At 33.6% G+C, this 25,846-nt stretch overlaps 4 protein-coding genes across 6 annotated transcripts in view; 3 read left to right on the top strand and 1 right to left on the bottom strand.

The window, feature by feature from the left end:
• The window catches only part of LOC106668510, a 34,965-nt gene extending 25,442 nt beyond the window's left edge, over nt 1–9,523 (top strand). For all 3 annotated transcript variants that reach the window (XM_014397348.2, XM_024230505.1, XM_014397349.2), the window contains exons 3-14: nt 2,972–3,126; nt 5,815–5,938; nt 5,995–6,125; nt 6,398–6,587; nt 6,878–7,173; nt 7,228–7,471; nt 7,538–7,682; nt 7,755–7,918; nt 7,978–8,181; nt 8,247–8,414; nt 8,583–8,746; nt 8,821–9,523. In XM_014397348.2, the coding sequence (XP_014252834.1) occupies nt 2,972–3,126; nt 5,815–5,938; nt 5,995–6,125; nt 6,398–6,587; nt 6,878–7,173; nt 7,228–7,471; nt 7,538–7,682; nt 7,755–7,918; nt 7,978–8,181; nt 8,247–8,414; nt 8,583–8,746; nt 8,821–9,072 (2,237 nt within the window). In that variant the 3' untranslated portion in view covers nt 9,073–9,523. The remainder of the gene's footprint in view (nt 1–2,971; nt 3,127–5,814; nt 5,939–5,994; nt 6,126–6,397; nt 6,588–6,877; nt 7,174–7,227; nt 7,472–7,537; nt 7,683–7,754; nt 7,919–7,977; nt 8,182–8,246; nt 8,415–8,582; nt 8,747–8,820) is intronic.
• A 64-nt stretch (nt 9,524–9,587) lies between these two features.
• The window catches only part of LOC106668509, a 39,624-nt gene continuing 23,365 nt past the window's right edge, over nt 9,588–25,846 (bottom strand). The window contains exons 2-4 of the mRNA XM_014397347.2: nt 10,357–10,474; nt 10,229–10,294; nt 9,588–10,159 (exon numbers count right to left, since the gene is read on the bottom strand). Of these exons, the coding sequence (XP_014252833.1) occupies nt 9,677–10,159; nt 10,229–10,294; nt 10,357–10,474 (667 nt within the window). The 3' untranslated portion in view covers nt 9,588–9,676. The remainder of the gene's footprint in view (nt 10,160–10,228; nt 10,295–10,356; nt 10,475–25,846) is intronic.
• LOC112128420 lies at nt 11,262–12,576 on the top strand. Its single transcript, XM_024230507.1, has 3 exons — nt 11,262–11,535; nt 12,140–12,239; nt 12,312–12,576. The coding sequence occupies exons 1-3, from the start codon at nt 11,399–11,401 to the stop codon at nt 12,483–12,485; spliced, it is 411 nt and encodes a 136-aa protein (XP_024086275.1). The 5' UTR covers nt 11,262–11,398; the 3' UTR covers nt 12,486–12,576.
• The window catches only part of LOC106668507 (serine protease nudel-like), a 49,549-nt gene continuing 39,090 nt past the window's right edge, over nt 15,388–25,846 (top strand). The window contains exon 1 of the mRNA XM_024230506.1: nt 15,388–15,481. Within this exon, the coding sequence (XP_024086274.1) occupies nt 15,422–15,481 (60 nt within the window). The 5' untranslated portion in view covers nt 15,388–15,421. The remainder of the gene's footprint in view (nt 15,482–25,846) is intronic.

Below are 25,846 nucleotides of genomic sequence, written 5' to 3' on the forward strand. Positions count from 1 at the left end.
CACAAAATTTGTATAAACGAAAAATTGATCCTTTCCCTCGCCCATCTTATATCCCTGACAACCATTGTAGGTGGCGAAATGCAGAAACGTTTTTGACTGGCCCGGGGTGTCCTGGGACAATAGAAAACCTGTCATTTGGCATAAAGGTAAACATTTCACCCAGGTTGTTATTTGATCCACACAAAATTCGTATAAATGCTAAATCGATTCTTCCCCTCACCCTACTTTTAACCCTAACTAACCACTTTTGATGACGAAATGGAAATGCAGTAATGTGCCTGACTCAGTGTGGTCTGGGAGAATAGAAAAACCTGTCATTTAGCAAAAAGGCAAATATTTCTCTCAGGTTGTTATTTGATCCATACAAAATTCGTATAAATGAAAAATTGATTCTTTCCCTCTTCCATCTTATACCCCTGACAACAATTGTAGGTGGCGAAATGCAGAAACGCTTGTGATATATCCAGAACGGGCTGTGGCAATTAAACTTAACTAATAATCGTAAATCCTATCTTCGAGCAAAACAGGACAGGAGGAATTCAAATATGTAATGGAAAAGTAGATTCATTTTACCCATCCTGCTTATTTCCAGACCGCTGTGTAAAGTGGCTTTGGATTAGGATTTGAAAAATTAAGGTTAGCATGGGAAAACCACGAGAACCGTGAATTCATACATGTACAGTCGGACACTGTACGTTATATTAAAGAAAGATTAATTATGCAAATTTGTTTTCTTCTTGTAGTTTATTTTAAAGATAATCGTTTTTCACTGATGTGTGTGAACGTGGGACTGGGTTATAATTTGCGAAATAGCTCGGAACCAAGATACCAGAAACAAACACTGGTTCACGACGGATATGAAGAAGGCCAAATGCATTTCAGTCAGAACAATTACGTTATCAGAGGTGTAAAAAAAATTCTGCCGGCCATCAATCAGCTAATTGTAATGTCCTATCAGCAAACATCCATCTACATTTTGAGTTGGAATTTTTCCACAATCTGAAAACAAGTTTCCCATTCGATTTTATATTTTAGCCCAGGCTGAAGACATTTGATAAGAAAATGGTAAAATTTTCCACAGCGATTAACCGGCCTGGCTAAAATCAAATGGCATCTGCCAAAAGAGAGACAGGAAATTGTTAAATTTACCGTCCCGTTGAAACCGATTCGAATGCGGGGTACGTGCTGGGCATACGAGAGACGCATAACAAAAGGATCTTGCAGAGAAAACGGAAGTACTTATGAGGTATTGAGACCACCGGCACCGCAACGGATTGCATTTCGAAAGGTTCATTAGCCCATCGAGTCCATCTGGATGAAAATTCATGGAGTAAGCCTCAATAACTGGCCGTTACTGCAATTTAAATTTACTCGGAATTAAAAAACAAATTTCTAAACACAAAAATTTCCTCTACTCTGACCTGGCCCGGCCATAAAGGGAGAAAAGGACCAGAAAGGCAGTTGTCGGAAGTACGGGTCCTTCTTTGACATATAGTTGATCGCGGAAAGCTGAAATGAACGTTGCAAACAGAAACAGCGATAATAAGCCGACCAAGATCGAAAACAATCAAACTACACCTTTTAGTTTTGTTTTTCTAATTGTGTTTTGTGTTAAATATATCATCAATTACTAGTACAAGATAACTATTTTTCTATTAATAGTATAATAGTAATAATAATAGTATTAATGGGAGAGCAGCGATGGCTGCACTCTCCCCTCAAGACAAAATGAACTGTGCTGTGTATATAAGTCACAAAATTACAAAATGTATAAACATATACAGATGGTAATAAAAAAAAAAAAAAAAAAAAAAAAAAAAAAAAAAAAAAAAAAAAAAAAAAAAAAAAAAAAAAAAAAAAAAAAAAATAGTATAGATGATGTCTGCAATCATTTTCGACTACTGCCATGCTGGTTTCGGCATTTCGTCATATTTAGCGTTGTTAAGGGTTATAAGCAGGGAGAGACAAATAAACTTTGCCGTCAGTCAACAGGTCATTACAAAATTTTGTCTTACCACTATTTCCATTGATCCTGGTTATAAGCAGGCACGGATGCCTTCCACTTACGCGAATTTCACCTGTGACAAGTAAACACTTTCAGAAATGTTTGCCTTATGATTAAAGACATGTTTTACAATCGTAAGTATAGCTTGATTAAATCTTGGCACTGCTTGTTCATCACTTCGCAGACTTCAACAAATCAATCCACACAGTTATAACTGCTCAACAGAAACTTCTCTGCTTAGTCTTTATACATGACGAGATTTGTTTTTAAATAGTTCAAAATCTCTTAGAAAACGACTTGAAATACCTTATTTTCAGTGAAACCTATAGGTACACTGTACTGTCTTTATGAACTTCCTCCCTACTTCTGTGGGAATTGCATACTTTTCTCTGGCATAACTAGCAGAAGTGCAAGAAGGATAAAATGAAATTTGGCGAAATCTATTGACCTTGAAACTCTTAATTTTGTTAATGTTGAGAAATTATTGGAGAAGGAATTTCACAGACGTGTTGAAACTACGGAGGTACATAAATTGACACGAACTTGTAAAGGGAGGTTCAGGGCGATTATTTGAAGTAAAAAGCGAAGCTCTGCGAGACCATATTGAGGTCGATGTATAAAAACATTTGTCAACTGTAAAACCCAGCTTCAAAGACGAAGTACATTTACTAATTTATCTAAGTTAGGGAAAGATGAAACTACGACGCCTGGAAACAGTAGCTGACCTTGCTTTTTCAGACTCCAGATCATAAGCAACCTCCTTAACGGAAAAACATAGAAAGACTTGAAAACTAGAGTAAGAAATTTTTTCAACCAAAATAATTATAAGTTAATTATAAGTGGTACTTGCTGATGATCTTTAGCAGAACATCCATCGATGGATATTTACACGATTACATGCAACTAGCTAATTTAAAAAAAAAGGAAAATATATTTCTAATCGAATTTTTTTTGTATTTATTCAAGCTATGTACGTCTTATACCCGTACTTGACCATACATATGAGAGAACTTGGCATCAACATAGAAGAGACAGCGATAATGGCTGCCGTAACGCCGATCGTAGCGATCGTTATGCCACCCATCGCAGGCATGGTCGCCGATAGAATTGGCAATTTTAAGGTGAGTATTTTTTCAATTTAATGGCACTGTTATGGTTAAAAACCATTGGCCGAAAGAGAAATCACATCACGGGCCTCAATCATTGAGCACCACGGGATCCAATGAACCGGATCGATGTTCGGAAAGTGAAACGGCTGAATGTTTGTTTTAACATGATTTGACTTATGATTGGTGCTTTTGCTTTCTCTTAACTGTAAAATACTAAAATTTCTCAAATTTCCTGTATACATATATGTACATTTTATAAAAAGAAAAGTTCGACAAATGTATCGATATATAAACGAATAACGAATTAAAAATTGTAAAATGCTATGGCTAAAATTTTTATAGAAATGTATTTAAATAAAGGTTTTTCTTACAAACAATTAATTTAATACAGATAAATTTAGGTTTTTTTCTACTAATTAGTAAACTATTAATATTTGACTTTACAGCTTCCGTGTATAAACTCAGTTCAATTCCAATCGCATTGCAGTTCAATAATGAGAAAAATAATTTATTTAAAAAAAATTGAGAGCACTCACTGGGAGAGTACAAAATATAGGGAAATTAATTAAATGTAACGTATGAAAAGAAGAGATGTCGATGGGAGTGGAGCCATTCATAGTGTCACAAATGCGACAACTAAGAGTTTTGTCCCTTTCCACAATGGAACGGCCATTGTCGACGGTTTGGGAGTGCCGTTGGTGACAACTGCAGTTTGAAACATCCGAATTCTTCAGAACTTATTAAAAATCATATAAAGTTGAGGTTTTAGTAAGGGCATAAAATAAATATCTGCGGTATTATTGCTTTTTCCCATAGATATACACTTTTGTATGCATGCATGTATTTGTGTTGTTCAAAATGTGTAAATTTTTTTCAACACACAAGGCAAAATATTATTTCATGATTATAATTTTGAATAAATTTCTTCACGACGTGAACACGTTGATGATCCCTTAGAACAAGATTAAAAAATATAGCTTGAGTAATTTTAATATTAATATATTTAAACAATCTAATTCTATAAATAAATTTGAAATGAAGATAAAAGAAAACAGCTAAAAACATAAGAATATTGAAATGAAAAATAAACATTATTATTCAGAAATCGTGAGATGTGGTCTGGTGTGACGTAGGTTTTAGAAAAACATTTTCTTTATCATGCCAACATTTCGATCTTTATTGAGATCATTTTCACAGTGTGGGATTTATAAACATTGTTTAAATTTTACAAATACATGTAGGATGTGGAAAAAAAGAATTTATACAATGCTAGAAAATGTTAGATAGAAAAGTGAATTTATACAAGGCTAAAAACTTTTACACTAAAAAAAATAAAATAAAATAAAAAATAAAAATGATTTTTCTAGCGTTGTATAAATTCATTTTTATTTATTTTTTTTTTTTTTAGTCTAAAATTTTCTATTATTGTATAAATTCATTTTTTTATCTAACATTTTCTAGCGTTGTATAAATTCATTTTTTAATGTCTAAAATTTTCTAGCATTGTATAAATTCATTTTTTTAAGTAAAATTTTCTAGCATTGTATAAATTCGTTTTTTTATCTAACATTTTCTAACGTATAAATGCATTTTTTTATCTAACATTTTCTAGCATTGTATAAATTCATTTTTTTATCTAACCTTTTCTAGCATTATACAAATTCATTTTTTATCTAAAATTTTCTAGCATTGTATAAATTCTTTTTCCACCATCCTTCGTGTATTTGTAAAATTTAAACAATGTTTATAAATCCCAGGCCCTGAAGATGATCTCAATAAAGATCGAAAAATTGACACAATAAAGAAAATGTTTTTCTAAAACCTACGTCACACCAGACCTCATCTCATGATCTCCAAATAAAAATTGGCTAACGGTCACTAACCACCACACAAAATAACATTATCCAGGGACGTGAAGTCCCCTTGATTAATTAAATATGATTACAACACATTTACAAGGATTCAGTCTTGATAAGGCTGTATAAAAATTTTTCTGCAATTAAAATTAAACTAAAAAGGGACTAGCTGTAAGGACAAGAGTTAAAGCAATGGGACTTCAAGGTGGAAAGCAATGGGGCTTAGCAGCTAGAGTGAGGAAGGGAATTCCACATGTTGGAGGTACAGATGAGGAAGGCACAACTAAACCCAGTATTTCTGTGTTATGGGGTGTTAGAGGTCAGAAGAGCAAAAATGAAGTTGATGGGACCTTACGGAGGATCTGGAAGTGAAGAGATGTAAGGAAGTGCATAGGAAGATAGATATAAGAGGAAACAGCCAAGGCATTGGGTATAACTAATTTAATTCGATGTACAGATCAGTTATGCACCCACCTCCTTGGGTTCAAACAATTTATTAGATATTTAAGCTCCTCCTAATAATTGTTATAATATTTATGGCTAGTTAATTAGAAAAATAACAAATATTTTATTATAATCTTTTTGTTTTTTATAAAATAAAAAGAGGGTATTTTATTTACTGTTTGTAGTAGTTACATAAACAAAATCTAAGCCATTTGAGAAAAAAAAATAGAATGAATATGGTTTGTTTTAGTTAAAATTCATTCCATGCATACATTATACTGTTGGACTGTAATTAAGTGATTTTTATATTTCGGCCACTTGGTTTGACCAAAGAATTTTCCACCTTAGCATTGTGAATTTTGTAAATTTTTGTTTAATTTGATTTTGTTAATTTTTTTAGATACTCCTCTCTCTATTTAGCGGGCTTGGTGGTGCGGCATCCCTCCTTTTACTGCTTGTTCCAGTCGGGAGGATAACGATATCCTACCCGAACAGCACTGTCATGGAACTCGACAGTATACAAGGTACACTTCGCGAATGCGTTAATGATATTTAAAATTCAGCCAAGATGTACTTTTAGGAGAAATCGACTTAAGAATAGCTCAAACTATCCCCTGTGACCGGGTACTCAATGCAACCATTCCGGTACAGATGAGAGTCGAAGCTTGTGGACTAATTTGCACAAGATCGCCGGAAGATTTTATTCCCTATGTATGGATAAAATATATCCCATTTATATAATATTTATTTTTTAATATTGATTTAGTTCAAATGTTTTATAAGGAAGAAATTGCTTGCTTAAGAAGTAAAATTTAAATAATTTATCCTTCCATAAATTTGTTTTGGTTTTTAATAAATGAGAAAAATTATCTTCCAAGTATCCTTGTATAATTTGTTATATAATGTAAATATTGTGTTGTCTAATTTGTTAATAATTGTTTCTTAATTCAGAAGATTGCCATTTGAGTATTTTGAGTTTTCAGGATAAGGGGCCTCAAACGGTTAAAGAAGAAAATTCTGCTATCTTGAGAACCAGAAACTATACAATTTATATTGTTACACCTGGAAATGGTACTGATTCATATCAGTACAACCTTGGACCTGGTGATCTCCCATTGTACAAAGCCAGGGTCAACAATGATGTTCGAAATTTGAAAAAAATGTTCAACAAAGGTATGTTGTTTTTTAAAATAGTTGTTTTTTCCGGGCTTGATCATTTCCTCACATCCTTGTCAGTCTGTTTGCTTGTGTCAGATGTATTTTCTGATTTCACCTTCTTGAGGCGAGGCACTAATTCTTTTAATTTTTGTCATTTTTTCGTTGCACAATAAACACAGAAGATGGTGGCAGGCAAAACTGGTGTGATTAGGCAGACCATGGTGATCAGACATTATCAAGCTAAAAGTTTAACAATTAGCATACCTACAATTATCTAACAAGTTATTTTTTCTGTCTATAATTAGGGCATTTTTCAACTTCGGTTCGTCAGCTCACACCGACAAAGTATTTTTTCCCTGCATCCGGCCTCTATTCTTTCGATTGCTCAGTCCAAGACAAAAACGCAGATTGTATGATTAAACTTGAAAAAGGCAAAGAATCTTTAAAAATACTATCAGCTGAATCGAAAACTTTCTCCGTTAAACTGAATAATTCTCAACGTGATGATAAGTTGTTCAGTAAGTTTTGGGTGAATGAGATGAGGCCGACGTTCGGCAATGTTTCCAGCTGGACGTTTATGGAGCTACTTGGATCTTCAGATGTAAGTTACCAGTACCATCATTAAGCCAATTATTTTACACATATTTGATTATAGAACAAAGAAGTCTCAGCAACGGTTGATGTTCCATTACCGAACAAAGACAATGGACTTGATGTTGATGCAGTTCTTCATTTAACAAAATGTTCACGAAAATGTTTAGCAACAATCCCTAGACGGAGCATATGTCTGAACAAGGAAACCGTGGTGGAATATGACACAAAACTCACATTCTGGTTGTACCTCACAATAAGGGTTTTCATCGGTATGATCAGTGGAACTGCTTTTGCCATGTTTGAAGGTAAATTATTACCAATAACAAAACTTAAAATAAATAAATCCTAAAACTTTTTCACAAATTTATCAGGAGCTGTCATTGCCATATTAAGAGAGCATAAAGCAGATTATGGTTTGCAAAGAATTTACGCAACAATTGGAGGAATGATAAGCTCTCCGCTTTCAGGCTGGCTTATTGATACTGCAAGTAGTGACAAGTTGTACACTGACTTTACGTAAGTTCATCTTTTTTTTTTTTTTTTTTTTTTTTTTTTGGTCATCCTGACACTAATTTTTTTGTATACCAGTCCAGCGTTTTACCTGTACGCAGCTATGAAAATTGTTAGCGCTCTTCTCATGATGACAATCAATCTACAGTTCAAATCACCAGCTACAAATGTTCTAGCTGATGTACTGATTGTATTAAAGAAAGTTGAAATTGTAGCACTCTTCATTACTTGTTTTATTTTAGGTATTTCATTATTTATTAAAAATTAGTGTATTTTTGAAACAACGAATGAATAATTTTAGGGACTGCATGGGGTTACATAGAAAGTTTTTTATTCTGGTTGTTGCAAGACCTTGGCGCCTCTAGATCTCTGATGGGAATTACAATAACAGTCGGAGGAATCGCTGGATTGCCTCTGCTGGTAATGTCAGGACCGATTATTGATAAAATTGGCCATGCGAATGTTTTATTTATTGGATTTATTTTTTATGCGATTAGACTTCTTGGTATGACAATGTGTAGAGCTAAATTAAATTTCTGAGCTTTTATTAAAATATTTTCCATTGATTAGGCTACTCTTTGATATACAATCCCTGGATGTGTTTAATCTTTGAAGCTATGGAGTCTGTCACCTCTTCACTGGCATTCACGGCTGCTGTAACATATGCGGCTAAATTATCAACTATGACGACCGATTCAAGCATCCAGGGACTTCTAGGCGGACTTTATTTTGGTGTTGGTATGTATTTTAAAATAAATTACCAATAGTAATAAAATAAATTGTATAAGCAACCTAATGATTTTTTTTTACAATTTTTCTATGTTGTCTTTTGGACAAGAGAATATTTTTGTTTTGTTCAAGAATATATGTTTTTGTTTATTGAATCATAAAATTTTATTTCAAAAGGTAAAGGTGCTGGAAGTTTGATTGGAGGGTACTTAATGGAAGGAGTAGGCACAAGGCCGACGTACCAAATTTTTTCAGCTGTCACACTCATCACTGGCTGTATTTACTTTTTGTTCAATCATTTCTTTATTTCTCATCACTCGGACGAGGCAAAGGAAAAAAGGGTAAATATATTTTCCAATTTTAGTCTAAAATCAAAAAAACATTTTATTATGTACAATATTTTTTTTTACATTAGGCAAAGGAGCAGGAAGCACAACAGGAAAAAGAGCCCAATAAAGATAACAAAAACAACAACACGAATCAAAAGAAAAACGGCGATGAAACTGTTTCGATGAGTGCTGTTTCAAACAACCTCAATAGCAACGACATCAGAAACAATATTCCAAACAAAAATAGTAATAAGAATGTCGATGTTGAAAACGGTAAGATAAACAAAGGATTTGAAACAAGTGAAGAAAAAATTAATACAGTTTTGGAAAATAGGTAATACAACAATATCGTTACATATATAATTTTAATTTGACATTTATGTCTTGCCTGTAAATACTCTCACGATCAAAAATGTACATTTTAGAAGTTTCATGATCATGTAACCCTCAGTGGCCTGACTGTGATTAATTTGATTAATTTTAGGAAAAATTATTAGACGAATCAAATCTTGTATGTAAATGTCTGTAATTGTTCTTGTTGGATTTTACTTATCATCAATGTAGTTGTTACATTAGCTGTTTCTTCTAATCATGTGAAAATAAAATAATAATAATTTACTTATTTTTCATTTGTGTGTTTGTAACAAATGTAGAGAATCTGTATGTAAGTACAAAAGTGAAATTTATAAACTGAAATTAATGTACAAACTTATTGCCTTGGCTGTATGTTTTAGGCAGACTATTTTTAATTTGGTTCCAATGTATAAACATTGTTCCTTTTTTTAAAGAATAAATATAATAATTTTAAATAAATTATATTTAGGCAAGTTTATTGTATTTATTTTTATTCCTTATTTATTGTTTTGTCGATCACACACTCAACTAGATTTAACTTTTTCCAAATGAAATGTTTTCAAAATAATGAATTTGATTAGAAAATAATCACTTCATGAGGTATCGTTTTTGAGCTTGATCTATCGATCTGAGTACATGCAAATCTCTCATTGTCGAAGCTGCAGCGGCAGCTTGGAGATTCTCCGGGAACAGAACTTTGTGCCTTGCGATCGATTTCAAAACAAGCAAGCCGACATAAACGATAAAATAAATGCTGAAATAGAGCGGGATATACCAGAGGTGCCGCCCGATGTAATAATAGGTGTAAGGTGCTGACTGTTGCTTGCTCTTGTGTGGTAGCAAGGGGTGTGGGGTCGGCGGTATCGGCGGGCGGTAGTGATATCCGTAATAGCCCGGGTGCGATGGTAACGAATACGATTCCTGAGGCTGATAGTTGTTCACTTGATAATCGGTTTCAGGAGATTGGTAATGAGCGTCTTGATCTTCACTCATGTTGATCACCTCACCTTCATGGCTTTCTCCGCCCTGATACGCGTATTCAATTTGTTGTGTGTCGCCTTCAGACGCCAACTGAATTAATGAAAAACTTAAAAAAAGAACAAATATGTTATTTAACATATTATTTTAATAATTTCATACCTCTTGTGGTATATTGTGAAAATTCTGCGTATGAAATTCCACTTGTTGACTCCCCTCAGGTTTTAACTGGCAAAGAAATTTTTTAAATGAATGTAATTTATTAAAATACATACATTTTTAATCCTTACATTGTGAGGGATGTTATGAAAAGTTTGAGGGTGGTATCTACTGTTAATGCCATAAACTTGATACGGTTGACCTCTATTTTTTGTATTGTATTGGACGCTTCCAGAGTTTCTGTATGATCTGGAATATAACACAGGAAATCGTTAGGCATAAATAATAAAATCATAAATGGAATTATATTATTTACATTATATCTATTCATTTTTATTACTGTCACTATGAGATTATTACTGCTCATCTCACAATCATGTCAAAATTATGACATTATGTATACGCTATAATTTTTTAAAACTTGTGATGATTACTTCATGGCTATAAATAAATTAACCTTTTTTTTTACATTTTTGATTCTGTTTGTTGCTCTTAAAAGTAAATTTATCAATAAATCATTTTTAAATACAAAAATTCTATATTAATTTTAACAACAGTCTATATTTTATAAATTCTATAATATTCTTTGATTATATTTCTTTCATAAGAAGTTTACTTGTAAAACAAAACCAACATAAATCTGACATTACCTTGAAGATTTACAGCATAAAAGGAGTAGAATGATATTTATTTTCAGTCCAAATATTTGTCGCTTGACCAACATAATTTATATAGTATATTTCAATCCTTAAGTCAATTTTCACTGTAATAGATGAAGAAACTCTGTCAGATAAACTGACACCAACATTATTAACACTTTCTTTTTAATCACCATTTTATAACAAATTGTTATAATATAAATTATAAACTAAACATTAAAAACAACTTTAACTACAATTTTAATACAAGAGTGCTCATAGCAGAAAAGGAAGACAATTTGTCACAGGAGACAAAGTTTCAAAATTAAGTGAACAGTTATCTCCCGAGTAAACAGAAGGGACCCATTTACAATGTTAATTTAATTTGAGTTTTCCTGAGTCTAGAACTCACTCGCCTTGATTTCAATTCTCTCTGACCGACTGTAAGAAGGAAAATTAGTAGTTTAAGCAATCACGGAATACGAGCTTCCTTGTTGCTCGATCAAGCGAGTTGACAAGGATGGACTAGCGGAAGATGGCTAAAAGTTTCTATTTGTATTTATTGTTTTTTATCGTCGTTCTTAAAATGTGTTCATGCCGTTTGGCAATTGTGGATGATAAAAGTAAAAAGGAGAAAGTGGACAGTGTTGGAGTTGACACCGTACATACAAGGTTCGTTCCATTTGCAGTTTTTAATTGTGTGAACATTACCATTTAAGACAGTCTCCAGTATTTAATGAAATATTTTTATTTAGGAAATAATTGGGGCAATTATTATTTGTTGTACATGTGGGTTTTTTCAGGTTTTGTCTTCTAAGATATTTCAAGTATCATTTAAGATTTTAACTTGTTGAAAAGGTTTTAGTATAATTTGTTCTATTTCATTATTATCACCCTGCATAACCATTAATTAACTTCATATTTAAATCAGTTTCATTATCAATTAATGCTATAATTGTATGCTTAAAGATACTAAGTAAACAACGAAGTACTACATATACCACAAATGACACAGTTGTAAATTTGGTCTTACCAAAAATTTTTTAGTGTAAATCTTAAGCTTCACATCATATACATTGATTAATTCCATATTTAAAACACTTTTTAAAGAGAATGATATCATTAATTATACTGTTTAATTAATAATTTTAAAGAGTGATATAAACTATAAACAATAAAGCGCTAAATATGTCACATATAGCATGATACTTGTTGTATTTAGCTTATGACTTAATTATGAAAAATGTTGGCTAACATGGAAAATTTTTGTTTACAGAGATCTTATAATAAGGGAAAAAAGGCAGTATCCAAACTCAGCTGCATATTACGATTTCATTATAAATGAGGGCTCGTTCAAATTTTGGGCAGTCTTTCAGGTTTTTATTATCAAATTTAATATATTTCAAACAAGGAAAAATTAATCCTCTTAAATTAATTGTAATCCATAGATGGTGACAATCGCAATTCTGTTTTACTCCACTTTCGCTGCGATTTACTACGCCAAGTGGACCTACCTGCACGATGAGCCGGACGAGGAGGATGCGGCTCTGTTCCTCCGGTCGGGTAGGACGAGTAGGCGTATAGAAAGAATCTTACGTGCTGTGCACACCCGGCCTGCGTGACTGCACCAAATCATTCCACACGACATGTACCTGTGATTCTATGGAACGAAACCACTTTTGGGTTTAAAATTACAATTTATAGACCCACTGTGGGGAGGATTATCCGTTCTCGATTTGTACAAAGTTAATTGTAAATATAACAAGTTTTATATGAATGTTCATTGTTTTATTTAAAATAAATAAATATTTTACAATGGTGTTTTATAACAAAGTAGAATTTTTTCATATTTTCTCATCCTGATAAATCTCTTTGAAATGTATAAACATTGTATATACTTAAGTAATTCCTGTCATACAGGAGGGCTTAACGACCTGTTGGGTGTTATTGGCGAGGGGTCAAATCACCTTAAATATACATTTTTTATACTATTATCAATTAAAAAGCCATGAACGCTGCGAGGATTCAAACCCAGAACCATTTGCAAAGCTTTCAGATGCCTGGACCACTGCACTTTTTACTTATTTTTTGTTTCAGTGTTAAGGAATGAAAACTATATCATCGATGAGTTCACGAGTTGTTGCAAAAGAAAATAATATTTTAAATAGAACAATTGTTGAATTTCTTGTCAGTTTATGCTATTCATCACTATAATTTGGTTTTATTTTGTACAATTCTACAATAATTTATAACTCTTTTCTTCATATTCAATGGTATATCATAATTAAATCAAAATCCAAAATTATCAATGACTATTTATTCATTAACCATTTATAGGCAAGGTACCAAGGTATGAAACAACATAAATCACAATTAAAAGAAAGTAGGTATAAAAAAAATCTGTAAAAGAAACAATACTTAACTTCTATCACATTTTTTATATATTTTTTTTGTAATCATTACTTACATGCCTACTTGAAGGTGAGAAAAAAAGTTGTTTCAGCATTCTGTGCCATTAGCATTCAAAGTAATTTTATTTCCAGATTATTTTTTTAAATTACTTTAATTATCTTTAATTTTTGCATTACTACTATAAAATGGAAAGGTATTTTATTTTTACTAGTTTCAGTTTTGGACAACGTGTATAATCTAAAATAAAAATGTATATTTTGTGGTTTCATTAATGCGTTTTTAAATTTCAAACTTTTGGTCCTGTCTTGGGTGTTTTTTCATATCTTTATTTCTTATCAATTAAACTCTATAATTTATATTCATCTAATGAACATGGTTTTGTTAGTTATTAATCAATTTATTAAAGAAAACTAGACAGATTTGTCCAGCTATTAATTTTACTGACACAACTGTTCATTTTTTTAAAAATTATTTTTCCTATTATTAGTCCTTATTAGTCTTTTAAAGAGTTCAAACTGAAATCTAGGAAGCAAGTTTGTAAGGTTTTGTCTTCTTCAGTCATCTCACAGTGTTCTTGCTACTGCTACGATGTTTGGATGTTCTTGAAAGCATGATTTTTGGTCTTATCACGTGACCTTGGTAAAGATGAACGGTACCCTTAGGTCCTGATGAATATGGGAGTATGTAACAAAATGGGAGTTTCTTCCTCAAAGTCAATCCTGTTGTCTACACTCTTTCTATCCATCTCTTTCTCTCTCTCTCCCGCTCTCTCTCTCTTTCTCTCTCTCTCTCTCTTTCTCTCTNATCTATCTATCTATCTATCTATCTAGCTCTATCTGTCTATCTATCTATCTCTATCTTTCTATCTATCTATCTATCTACCTATCTACCTATCTACCTATCTATCTATCTCTATCAATCTATCTATTTAGCGATCTATTTATCTATCTACCTATCTCTATCTATCTATCTATCTCTATCTGTCTATCTATCTATCTATCTCTATCTGTCTATCTATCTATCTATCTCTATCTGTCTATCTATCTATCTATCTATCTACCTATCTATCTATCTACCTATCTCTATCTATCTATCCATTTTTTCAATTTTTTATGTACACTCACCATTTCAGTTTACAAGTTAGCATCATACCTCACTGTGTTTTGTGTCAGTACTATTTTTTCTCTTTCTGTTGGTTGCACTGACTGATTTTCCTTTTTGTAAAACTATTGTGTACAGAATTATTCTGATTTATTTTACTTTGAAATTTTATGACAATTATGAGTTTATGGCTGGTTCTGGTTGTTTGTATTTTACAGTTTTTTTTTTTTGTTGATGCTTGAATACTTTTCCCTCTGACAGAGCTGTGGTTTCATCGATGAAAGTAGCTGTAGTCCAGTTTTCTCTTGATGGTAAACGTAGAATAATAAATAACTTTATTTGTTTTATAAATAGAAGGCTGCCATGCTTAGAGATATGAAATCCCCATTTCCTAATAATCTCCTCATAATTATCATCATTTATTTTTTAAATAAAAAAGATAATACAAGGAAAAGATGTACATTCAAGATTTTTGACAGATATTCTAATATTTAAATGATTATGCAAATTAATTGTATTATGGTTTTGACCACAATTGCGCCATTTTGAGGAAGAAGTTGATTGAAGTGTTGAACAACATTGATACATGTTTCAAACCATGTATATCTAGTTTAAATATAATAATAAAAACTTATAAAATTTTATATGTATATTATTTAGTGCTATTACTTGTTTCTCTACATGTTAACTCTTATAATCGACCAGATTTCAGGGCGTGGTGGCAGTTAAATTTCAAAGATACGTTCATATCTGTAATATTTATATGCACAGTGATTTTTTTTTATTAGGCTATAAAATTAAATAGCTGGCCTATCAACACTTCCAAGTAGATTATGGTAATAAGGAAATTGATAAACTAATAACGGGTATTAAAAAGAAATTTATTACCGTCCCGGTCGGAACGAGACGGTCGGGATAAATCGGACTCTCTCGGCGGTGCCGTCCTTTTACGGTTAGTCCTTCCCTCTTCTCGACTTCTCAGGTTCAAGTTCAGGAGGTACAACAGTTCAGTTTTCAGTACCGATCTGGTTTCAGTCATGTTAGCATGGAGCGGCGTTACCATCTTCACAACAGCCCCTACCTCGCCAACAACCCTTATCTGAACGTGAGTCCACTTTTTTAATTTTTTTTTTGTCATACCCAGACATTTTATTTGTAATTTTAGGGATAAGATTTTTGACAAATTTTCTAATTTAATTATGAAAATTTGACATGGATTATAAACAATTGAGACGTGTTGAAAAAAAATTACGCGCCTTAAACATTAATTAATAATGCGTTGTGATTAGTGACCATCGATAATTATTCAGAAATCGTGAGATGCGGTCTGGTGTGATGTAGGTTTCAGAAAAACATTTGATCGTGCCAACGTTTCGATCTTTATTGAGATCATCTTCAGGGCCTGGGATTAACAAACATTGTTTACATTTAACAAATACATTTGGGATGTGGAAAAGTGAATTTATACAATGCAAAATATATTTTTTATATTCAATCAAAGTATTTCTACTCACTCAAAGTATTTGTCTTCTGTGTAATTGTGAGTAATTGTCGTCTGTGTGAATGGCACAAGGCAAAGAATCTGGAGTAATGTTAAATTTTCCTTTTTAAAAAAAAATCATCTCGATATTGTCAACAGAGCAATAGCAAAACATAAAGAAAAAATAATCACCTACGACAATTTAAACCATAAAAATTTTCCAGATCCAAAACTGATATTTACCTTCCAACGGAAAAATCTTGTCTCGAACTATTTTCATAAAAATTTTACCAATGAATTTTTTTAAAACTTTTAATTAGTAAATTGTGCCTAATTTTATTATTTAAAATAAATTTTAATAGGAACAGTTTTTTATGTTAAAACACTTCTGAGTAAGCTAGTAGCGTGCATCACCTAGGGGAGGAAGGACCTCGTATCGGCTCGCTGATCCGCTGATCCTTTGGCGGCCGACTGCCTTAGTAGAACGAATATAAACATATATTAAAATCGTACCGATTTTGTTCATTTTTATTATTTACGATTAAATATCTTATTACTATTATTCCTATTAAGTTTCATAAAAAATATGCTATTACTTATAATGTCAGTATGTTTCTTAATGCGCTAGACAAAATGTATTCAACTGAAATTTTATTTATGAGCGTTTAAATATGTAGATTCACTCGCATTTACAAGCTATATAAATAAATTTTTATCTATCGATAGATAAATAACAATAAAACGAGTAAGGCCTAGTTCATTGTATCTTTTTAGCCATTATAATATTAAAATTTTTAAAAAATTTAATCTTGATTTTTTGTGAGGTTGAACGGTACAAAATAAATATAACAAAGACCACAGGATAGGTCTTACAAGGGTTAAAAAAAATAAAACTGTACATTAGAGAGAAAGGCCCGCCCGTATAATAACTAGCGTTCCGTCGCCCTACATCTACGTTTTATGATCCATGGCATTTAGCCCCTCGGTTGCACGTCTCTGACATTGAAGATCGAGACAATGCAATTTGATAAAATTGAAATTTGAGCCGTTTATTTTATTTAATTTTTTTTTCTCGGTCCGGTTTTGTGATAACAGCGAGGATTGTTAATCACGTGCAACCCGAGGAGGCGATTTTGTTGTTCTCTCTTTAGAAGCCCTTATTCGACCGGCGCTGTGACAACGGCAGTAAACAAACTGGAATTTTTTTGACATTTAAGCTGTTTCCCATTGTTTCCCAGCGTTTGTTTTCAATTTGGGCATTGACAATATCGTGTTAAACAAGTAAATCGAGACCTTCCGAAGAATCAACTCTAATGAGATTAAGAGATAATGAACTCGTTTCTACATAAACTATTTAAATACATATACGTATACACAAAATGATTCAGTTATATGAAAAGAAGATAATACAGACTCATACAACCTACATTATATTAACATGAACTAGCACAATCTTAAAGTGTTCCAAAATGTTTTGCTAATGATGTTATATGCTATTTGACAAATAATTGTATTTGCACATAGACATTCACAATGAGAGAAGGAAAGAAAAGAGAGTAGAGAGTAGAGAGAGAGAGAGAGAGAGAGAGCGAGAGAGAGAGAGAGAGAGAGAGAGAGAGAGAGAGAGAGAAGACAAAAGTAAGAGATAGAGATAAATAGCTAGATATATAGATAAAAAGATTGACAGATAGATTGATAAATAGATAGATAGAGATAGAGAGAGAAAGAGAGAAGACAGAAGTAAGAGATAAAGATAAATAGCTAGATATATAGATAAATATATTGATAGATAGATTGATAAATAGATAGATAGATAGAGAGAGAGAGAGGGAGGGAGAGAGAGAGAGAGAGAGAGAGAGAGAGAGAGAAAGACAGAAGACAGAAGTGAGATATAGACAGAAAGAGAGAATACAGAAATGAGAGATAGAGATAAATAGATAGATAAATAGCTAGATATAGAGAGAGAGAGGGAGGGAGAGAGAGAGAGAGAGAGAGAGAGAGAGAGAGAGACAGAAGACAGAAGTGAGATATAGACAGAAAGAGAGAATACAGAAATGAGAGATAGAGATAAATAGATAGATAAATAGCTAGATATATAAACAAATAGATCGATCGATAGATAGATGGATAGGTAGGTAGATAGATAGATAGAGAGAGAGAGAGGGAGAGAGAGAGAGAGAGAGAGAGAGAGAGAGAGAGAGAGAGAGAGAGAAAGACAGAAGACAGAAGTGAGATATTGACAGAAAGAGAGAATACAGAAGTGAGAGATAGAGATAAATAGATAGATAAATAGCTAGATATATAAACACATAGATCGATCGATAGATAGATGGATAGGTAGGTAGATAGATAGAGAGAGAGAGAAATAGATAGATGGAGAAAGAGAATCTGTAATTAATTTTAAAAATCAGGCTTCTTACCCACCCGTTAAAATCTCTCCTTTCACACCTAAATATTGTTTTTGTAACTTTTCACATCGACACTTTAATTGCAAATGAAGCACAAAATTGCTCGTTAAAATTTGTTAAGATGCTATTAACAATAAACGCAAATTAATAATGTAATTTGCTAAAAAACTATTTAAATTTAATGGTTAAAATCACAAAAAAGAACATTCCTGTTCTTAATTGCATGATGTTTATAAAATAAATATGTTGTATTTTTTCATGCTTCTCTACTCTTCAATATAAGCACATATTTATAAATATATCTAGTCTTAATATTATTCTTATCAAAGTGAATTATTATTCTTATCAATTCAATCAAGTGAATAATTGCTTTGTTAAAATTTTATGAGGTAATATCAAAAAAGAATGAAAATATACACCTTAATAAGGATGAAGTATGCTATTATACAGTTTAATTATTAAAATCACGAAAATATCTTCATTCTGGTTTTTCTGTTAACGCTGGGTATGTCTGTCAAATTTCTTTAGACACTTTGCCTATTTCTGGTGTTATTTTTTTCCGTAATGTTGTTTTATAATTTTTATTATGTAGTTATAATTATTATGAGGTTTCCAAGTAAGTCCTTAAATTGGTTTTAGAAGTAGATACCACAGTAAAACCAAACAGTACTAGAGTCAGACACCTCATTTCATAACATATGAAAGAACGAGATGATTCTTAATTTCTCTTTTTTCCCCCCCGAAAAGTTTATAAAAAATACATCTTTTGTGATTCGTGACTGAGTCCTGTAATAATATAATTAAAACAGTTTCCCCGGGTTGACGAGGAATTTAGAAACTCCAGTGAACAATCTGTAATAATCTGCATGTTATTACGTCAATTGTTTCTTATTAATAATTTTACAAAACTTTGTAAAAGCGTTATTAGATGTTGGATCAACAAATAATTTTCCTACTGATTGAACTGGAAGATCCCTCCCTTCTTATAACTTATAAAAGGAATGATCGATGGGAAAACTAGAAAAACAGAAACAATTGAATACAGAGAAAGAAGAGAAAGGAAGAACTTCTGTTAGTCAAAAACCAGCGAAAATAGACATACTTACAATATTAGAAGTGATTAGCTTATACGTTTTTACATCTATATATCTTAAGTGGTTGGTAAAGGATATAAGATGGGGGTGGCAAGGCACAGAATCAGTCCATTTACGCGGATTTCATCTTTGTCAAATGTGAACCTCCTTTTACGAAGTAACATAAAAATTTTTTTTTAAAAAACAGTAAACCTTCTGCTTTTTGAACAAGGATCCAGCAAATTCACGTTTTACAAATTTATAAAAAAATACGATTGCAAAAAACTTGAAAAAATTTACATTAAGTCAAAGCCAGCAGTAATAGGTAAATTATTATGACATCAATCATAATGTCAGTCGACCAAACTTCAATGTTAGAAAGATTAGTTTACTAACCATTTATACGTACATTTTCTCTGTCAAATATGAATGCCATTTTACGTAGAAATGTAAAAACATACAGCAAATATTCTGCCTATAGATCTAAGGAAGGAAATGATCCCTTCACATTTTATAAAAGGGTTGACAAAAAACTTATAGACCAACCACTAAATACAGGAAAATGTCGCTTCGTCTGGTAAACGAAGGTTAACCAGTATGATGAAGTCCGAACTGTAATATTAGAAATGATTAGCTTATAAATGTTTACATCTACATACCCTCAGTGGTGGTCAGGGATATAAGAAGGGCGAAGCACAGATTTAGTCTATTTTATTTTCATCTTTGTCAAATGAGTATGTCTTTTTACGTTGAAACGTAAAAACGTACAGTAAACCTTTTGTCTAAAGAAGAACAAGGACAGCACCTTCACGTTTTATAAACCTATAAAAAGAACACGATTGGCTAAAATACGCATTGTTCTGAGATATAAACAGATAGAAGCGAGGCACAGAATAAGTCCATTATCGTGACGTTTACTCGTGTCAAATGTGAACGTTCTTTTACATAAAAACCCTAGTAAATCTTTTACTTCTATGGCATCCAGGTTCCACATGCAATTGGCATAAATACCCAGTAGCCGGTCAAGGATATAAGCAGGGAGAGGCAAGGCATAGATTCCGTCCCTTATCGCGAATTTTACTTCTGTCAAATGAATTTGTACATAAAAACTTCCGCAAATTTTCTACAGACCAGGACTCAGAACCTTCACGTTTTCTAAACCTACAAAAAGACTAGATTGGGTTAAAAAATCTGCAGTGGTCGGTTAGGGATAAAAGAAAGGTGAGGCAAGGAAGGAAGAAAGGAACTTGGCCATTTAGGCGTATTGCATCTTTATTAAACGTTAACGACCTTTTACGTAGTAGCGTAAAAAATGTACTGTAAACCTTCTGCATACAGAACAACTTAATTTTTTTAAATACTTTCATGTTCTAAAAACTTACCATAGGGCACGACTGACACAATAACACACAGGCCAACTACAGAAATTAGTAAAATACCTATACATATTGTTATACAGTATATCATGCTAGCCTCAAATAAGCAGAAGTCTGGCAGGGTTATAAGCAGGTTTAGGCACCATTTCCGTCCATTTACGCGTATATTAACCTTGTCAAACATGGACGTCCTTTTACATGAAACGTAAAAACAGTAAACCTGTTTACTTAACTTTTTTTACCTGTTTACTTTACCTAAAAACAAAACTACAAGAATCCATACATGTTGTACAAACTCATAAAACGATTCGACTGAAACACTAATACAAAGGCCAACTGCAGAAAATAGTAAAATGCCAATAAATATTGATAACAGTATACCATGCTAATCTCAAATACGCACAGGTCGGCCAGGGTTATAAGCAGGTTAAGGCACCATTTCCGTCCGTTTACGCGTATTTTAACCTTGTTAAACATGGACGTCCTTTTCCATGAAACTTAAAAACAGTAAACCTTCAAACTACAAAACTACAAGAATCCATACATGTTGTACAAACTCATAAAACGATTCGACTGAAACAATAACACACCAACTACTGGAGATGGTAAAATAAAGTTACGGAGATCTTGATATACCTCGCAATCCTTAAAACAAAGTTGTACTTCAAAATAAAACAGTAGAAAAGGGAGAACGTTATGCGCGTTAATTAAACAATTTTAATAATTATTAAAATCACTTTACATCATTAATTAGATGGCACAGGAGCTGTCAATGTGTGAAATGTTGAAAGGGAAAACAACAGTCAACAGATGGTCAAACTGTTTAAGACAAGATATTCAACGAGAAAATTATGCATTACATTTGCCGATTTTTTCTTGAACACGTAACGGTTTTAAGTAAACCACCAGTAAATCCTCCTACGAATTAGTTTTTTTTTGTCGCGCTGGATGTGTGATATATGGGGCATGAAGAGATCGGCCTTAGTTTTCGAATTCCAGGATGTAAGTAGGACAACAAACAAAGGATGGATTAGGACGGTCGTTGGATAACGGTACAGCGTAGCTTCTTCATCTGATCTGCTCTTCCAACGAAACAAAATCACTTCCATCCGGTTTGAACCATCGGGGTATCCTTATTTCGACAGGGCCCGGCCCGGGTAAAGTCCTGCCGGTGCTTCACGGTTGAGTGATTCCTTGATGTTCCAGAAGTATTTTTTGAAGAAAAAAAGCACTTTCGGATGCGTCAGAAAATAAAACCGCCAGCAAAGCTTAGTAGAAAAGTCCTGCAGCTTCTTTATCTCCAGATTGTGTTAAAATAATAAGTACAGTGTTATTTAAAAAATTAATGTGGAAGTTTTTATTTACTTTTATCTAACTTTATTTCTCATAAACATTGTGATGGTAAATCTAATATTTTTCCCATTCTTAATCTGACATAACTTCCGAAATTGTTCCCTTACCTTCCACCGTAAAAAGTGATTCAGTTCCAAGCAAAACTGTGGATTAAATGGATTTTATTGCATAGATCCCCGGTATTAACCACAGTAATTAAATCTTATAACAGAACAGAGGCTAGCTTAGCGAATACAAAAAAAAAAGAAAAAATTAAAACACAACAGAAGTCGTCGTATTTCGCCGCTGGTGCGTCAATAATTGTTGCACTTTTGCCAGGACGTGCTACCACACACGGTGTATTCTCTTCAGTGCATTAAAAATTAACAATTGTTCGGATCATTATAAAGTTATTTCAACGGCGTTTTCGAAAAAAAAGAACGAATCTCTGCAGTCGTTTGCTCAATAGTTACAATTTTTCGATTGGAAAAAAAAAACTTATAAAGAAGATGGTGTGAAAAAATGACTGTTCCAGTCAATGGAAAATTATTAAAGTAAATTTGTGACTACCTATTAAATATTTTTAATGAAACTAGTAGAATAGCCTTTTTTCTTTTATTTCTATAATTTGAATCACTAAAACGTCTAACAGATTGTGGAAAAATAAATACAAGATATAAGGCTTCGTCAGGGATTTAAGCAGGGTGAAGCAAAGCACTGTCTCCTTCCTATTTGTCAATTTTGCCTTTGCCAAATACAAATGTCGAACGGTGAACCTAGGGACCTCAATAAACTGTAAACAGAACAATAAAACAAGGGCACATATTTCAACATTGTATAAACTTATATAAAGGACACAATTGACAACATTACGCACAGGCCAACCAGTGAATATAGGTAAATATCAATTCGAATCCCTTAGACGAAATCATTATGATCAGAGCCAACCAGACTAGAATACTAAACAAATTACATCTCCAAACCTTCAGTGGTTAGGGAAATAAGCAGGGTGAGTCAACTTCTTTTATGCAGTTTTTTAATCTTTGTCAAATATGAATATCCTTCTAAATAAAAAATCTAAAAACTTATAGCAAACATTCTGCCTATGGAACAAGGAAACCGCCCATGCACAATTTACAACATTTTTCATTTAAGCATATCTTTGTCAAATGTGAACGTCTTTTTACGTAGAAACATAAAATTGTGCGTTAAACCTTCTGCCCGTAGAAAAATAAGGACGTTCACGTTTTTCAAACCTATAAAAGGACACAATTTGCAAAAATACTCATGGGTCTGTCAGGGGTATAATCAAGGAGAAGAAAATCCCGATTCTCCTGTTTCAAAAGTAAACGTTCTTCCAATTAAATACCGCAGTACAAAAAAGAAGACCGGGGGAGGAAAACAAAAGACCAACCCCTGAATATATAGAAATGTCGATTTATCTCTATTAAACCAAAACAGCAATAACAGGTAAACCATATTAAATCCATTATATTTAGTGGTCTATTGACCAAATTACTTCTTTCAATCACTTTTGTTATGTAAGGTTTTGGTTGAAATGAAAAAGCTAGTGTGACGTGCGGGATTCGAACCCACGACCTTCTGCTCAATACGCCGCTGCTCTAACCACTTGGGCTATCGTGACTTCGATCTACTCGGACACCACCTCCCCATTGGAATCCTTTTTTTAGCTTTTTCATTTTAACTAAAACCCTAAAAAGATTAAGTAATTAATAGGATTAACATTAAAATTCGTCGAATCCATTTATGTGCATTTAATCATTCAAGTATGAATTTTCTCTTACATATTATGTTAAGGTTTTTTATTTTATTTTTTCCTTTACAAATAAATAGTTCATTTTAAATTGTATAAATTATTAGTCGATAGTATATAGGGAGGGAGCCTGAAACATCTCTATCACACTTTAGTACACATTTGTATTTATTTATAAAAAAATTAATCCTATTCTTATTCTTTTACATACAAAATGTAAAAAACGTACATTAAACTTTCTATAGAACAAGGACTCACTCCTTCACGTTTTTCCAACATGTAAACGGTTCACAACACCGATTCGGTTCATTTATGCGGATTTCACCTGTGTACCTTTGTAGAGACCGCAGTCAACCTTCTGACATGGGATAACTAGAACCGACGCTTCACGCGCTATTAAAAACATATAAAAGGGCACGACTGTCACAATAACGCACAGACCAACTACAGAAGATGTACCTCGCAGACTTCAAAACAATATTTTACCTCTAAATAGCACAAACACGCAGTGATTCGGATAGGGATATAAGCAGGGAGAGGAAAAAACCAATTTTAACTCTGTCAAGTATAATAAAGTAAACTTCTATGTATAGAACTACAGGTACACACACATTCATGTTGTACAAGCATATAAAAGGAAGAGGCAATTTACCAATTTTAGCTCTGTTAAATATAACATGGTAAACTTCTACCATAGAATTACAGGAACACACACATTCATGTTGTACGAGCATATGAAAGGACACAACTAGCACAATAATGCACATGATGTTCCCGAGTAATCGTCGTCACAAGACTAGTGGATCTTTAGCGTCCGCACCTGGCCTATTCGGCCTTATCGGACGGTTTGATTCTCAACATGAGAGCTGACGGAATAGTGTTACCGCCGCAGCTTTGGTGTAGAGGCGTCTCAGCCCCGAAGGGCCAAAACAACCTCGCTCTTCGCTTGTCCACTCCGAATGGTCGGGCCCGCATTGTTCACCGGGTCGTGTGCCGCGCGCAAAGGGCTAACAAGCCGAAATACATCAGCCTATTCTCCCGCGCACTCCCTAGATAGAGAAGGCCACTTTATCTCCCAGAGTATTGGGGCTTCCCATAGCGTAGAAACTTCCGCCCCGGCGGTTTTGTTTGTAAGTGGAATTGCTAACCACCCCCTAGATGACACCCCCTACGGTAAAACCTCCTTTCGAGCTCAGCCTACACCTGCCCTGCGCATTCGAGGGACGCCTAGGTGGTCCGATCCTTCGCTTCCCCAAGGGTACCACGCCGGTCATATGCACAACAATGCAAAGCATACTTGAGTAGGAGCAACCGATTCATTATCCTTCTCAACCGCTACAACTCACGCATACGAGGGACTAATCAGCATAATCATCGCGTCCTCAACGCCTATATGCTGCCGTCCGATCCACCGTATCCCGTGAGGCCGGGTGTTAACGGGTAGGTTCGACCGAAGATCACAGGTAAAAGACAGCCTCTGTCTAAGTTCCCGCCAGGGGCGACACCACGTACCATCACGAATCCATTCCCAGTGTAACTAGAGCTGAATTTGGAACTTTTAGTTACCCCGTGGTACAGATGGCCATACACCCTCCCCCGTCTATGCAGACAGGATCTGGTGCACTGGCCCTCGTGTGCCTCATTTAAGACACCCGCCGCCCATGCCGACCCTAGGCCGACACGAGGACAGCTTGTGCTTTAGAGAGTGTGCCACGCCCTCTGGGCTACACCTTTATTTTGTGACCGGATACCCCCTTGCAACCAAGGGTTGGGAGAGGTCACAGGATAGAATGAAGGAACCCGAATTGAGAAAGGGCCGTGGATGAGAACTCGAGGTGGACCGTTTCGAGGTCTCGAGCCTCAAACCACACTATACTACCTGCCGTCGTCGCAGTTCCACACCGAGAGGGCTGCGGCTCCTCGGGTGGGTACAATAATGCACAGACCAACTTCTGAAGATGGCGAAATACCGATACGTGGGGTGTACCACGCAGACTATAAAACAATATTTTACCTCTAAATAGACA

This window comes from Cimex lectularius, unplaced genomic scaffold (genome assembly GCF_000648675.2).
Source record: "Cimex lectularius strain Harlan isolate CLEC.00 unplaced genomic scaffold, Clec_2.1 scaffold36, whole genome shotgun sequence".
In the NCBI taxonomy this organism is placed as follows: Eukaryota; Metazoa; Arthropoda; class Insecta; order Hemiptera; family Cimicidae; genus Cimex; species Cimex lectularius.

Coding starts and splice junctions, on each gene's coding strand:
- LOC112128420 (XM_024230507.1), top strand. CDS start 11,399: ATGGCTAAAAGTTTCTATTTGTATTTATTGTTTTTTATCGTCGTTCTT. Junction 11,536..12,139: donor GTTGACACCGTACATACAAG/GTTCGTTCCATT, acceptor TTTTGTTTACAG/AGATCTTATAATAAGGGAAA. Junction 12,240..12,311: donor AATTTTGGGCAGTCTTTCAG/GTTTTTATTATC, acceptor TGTAATCCATAG/ATGGTGACAATCGCAATTCT.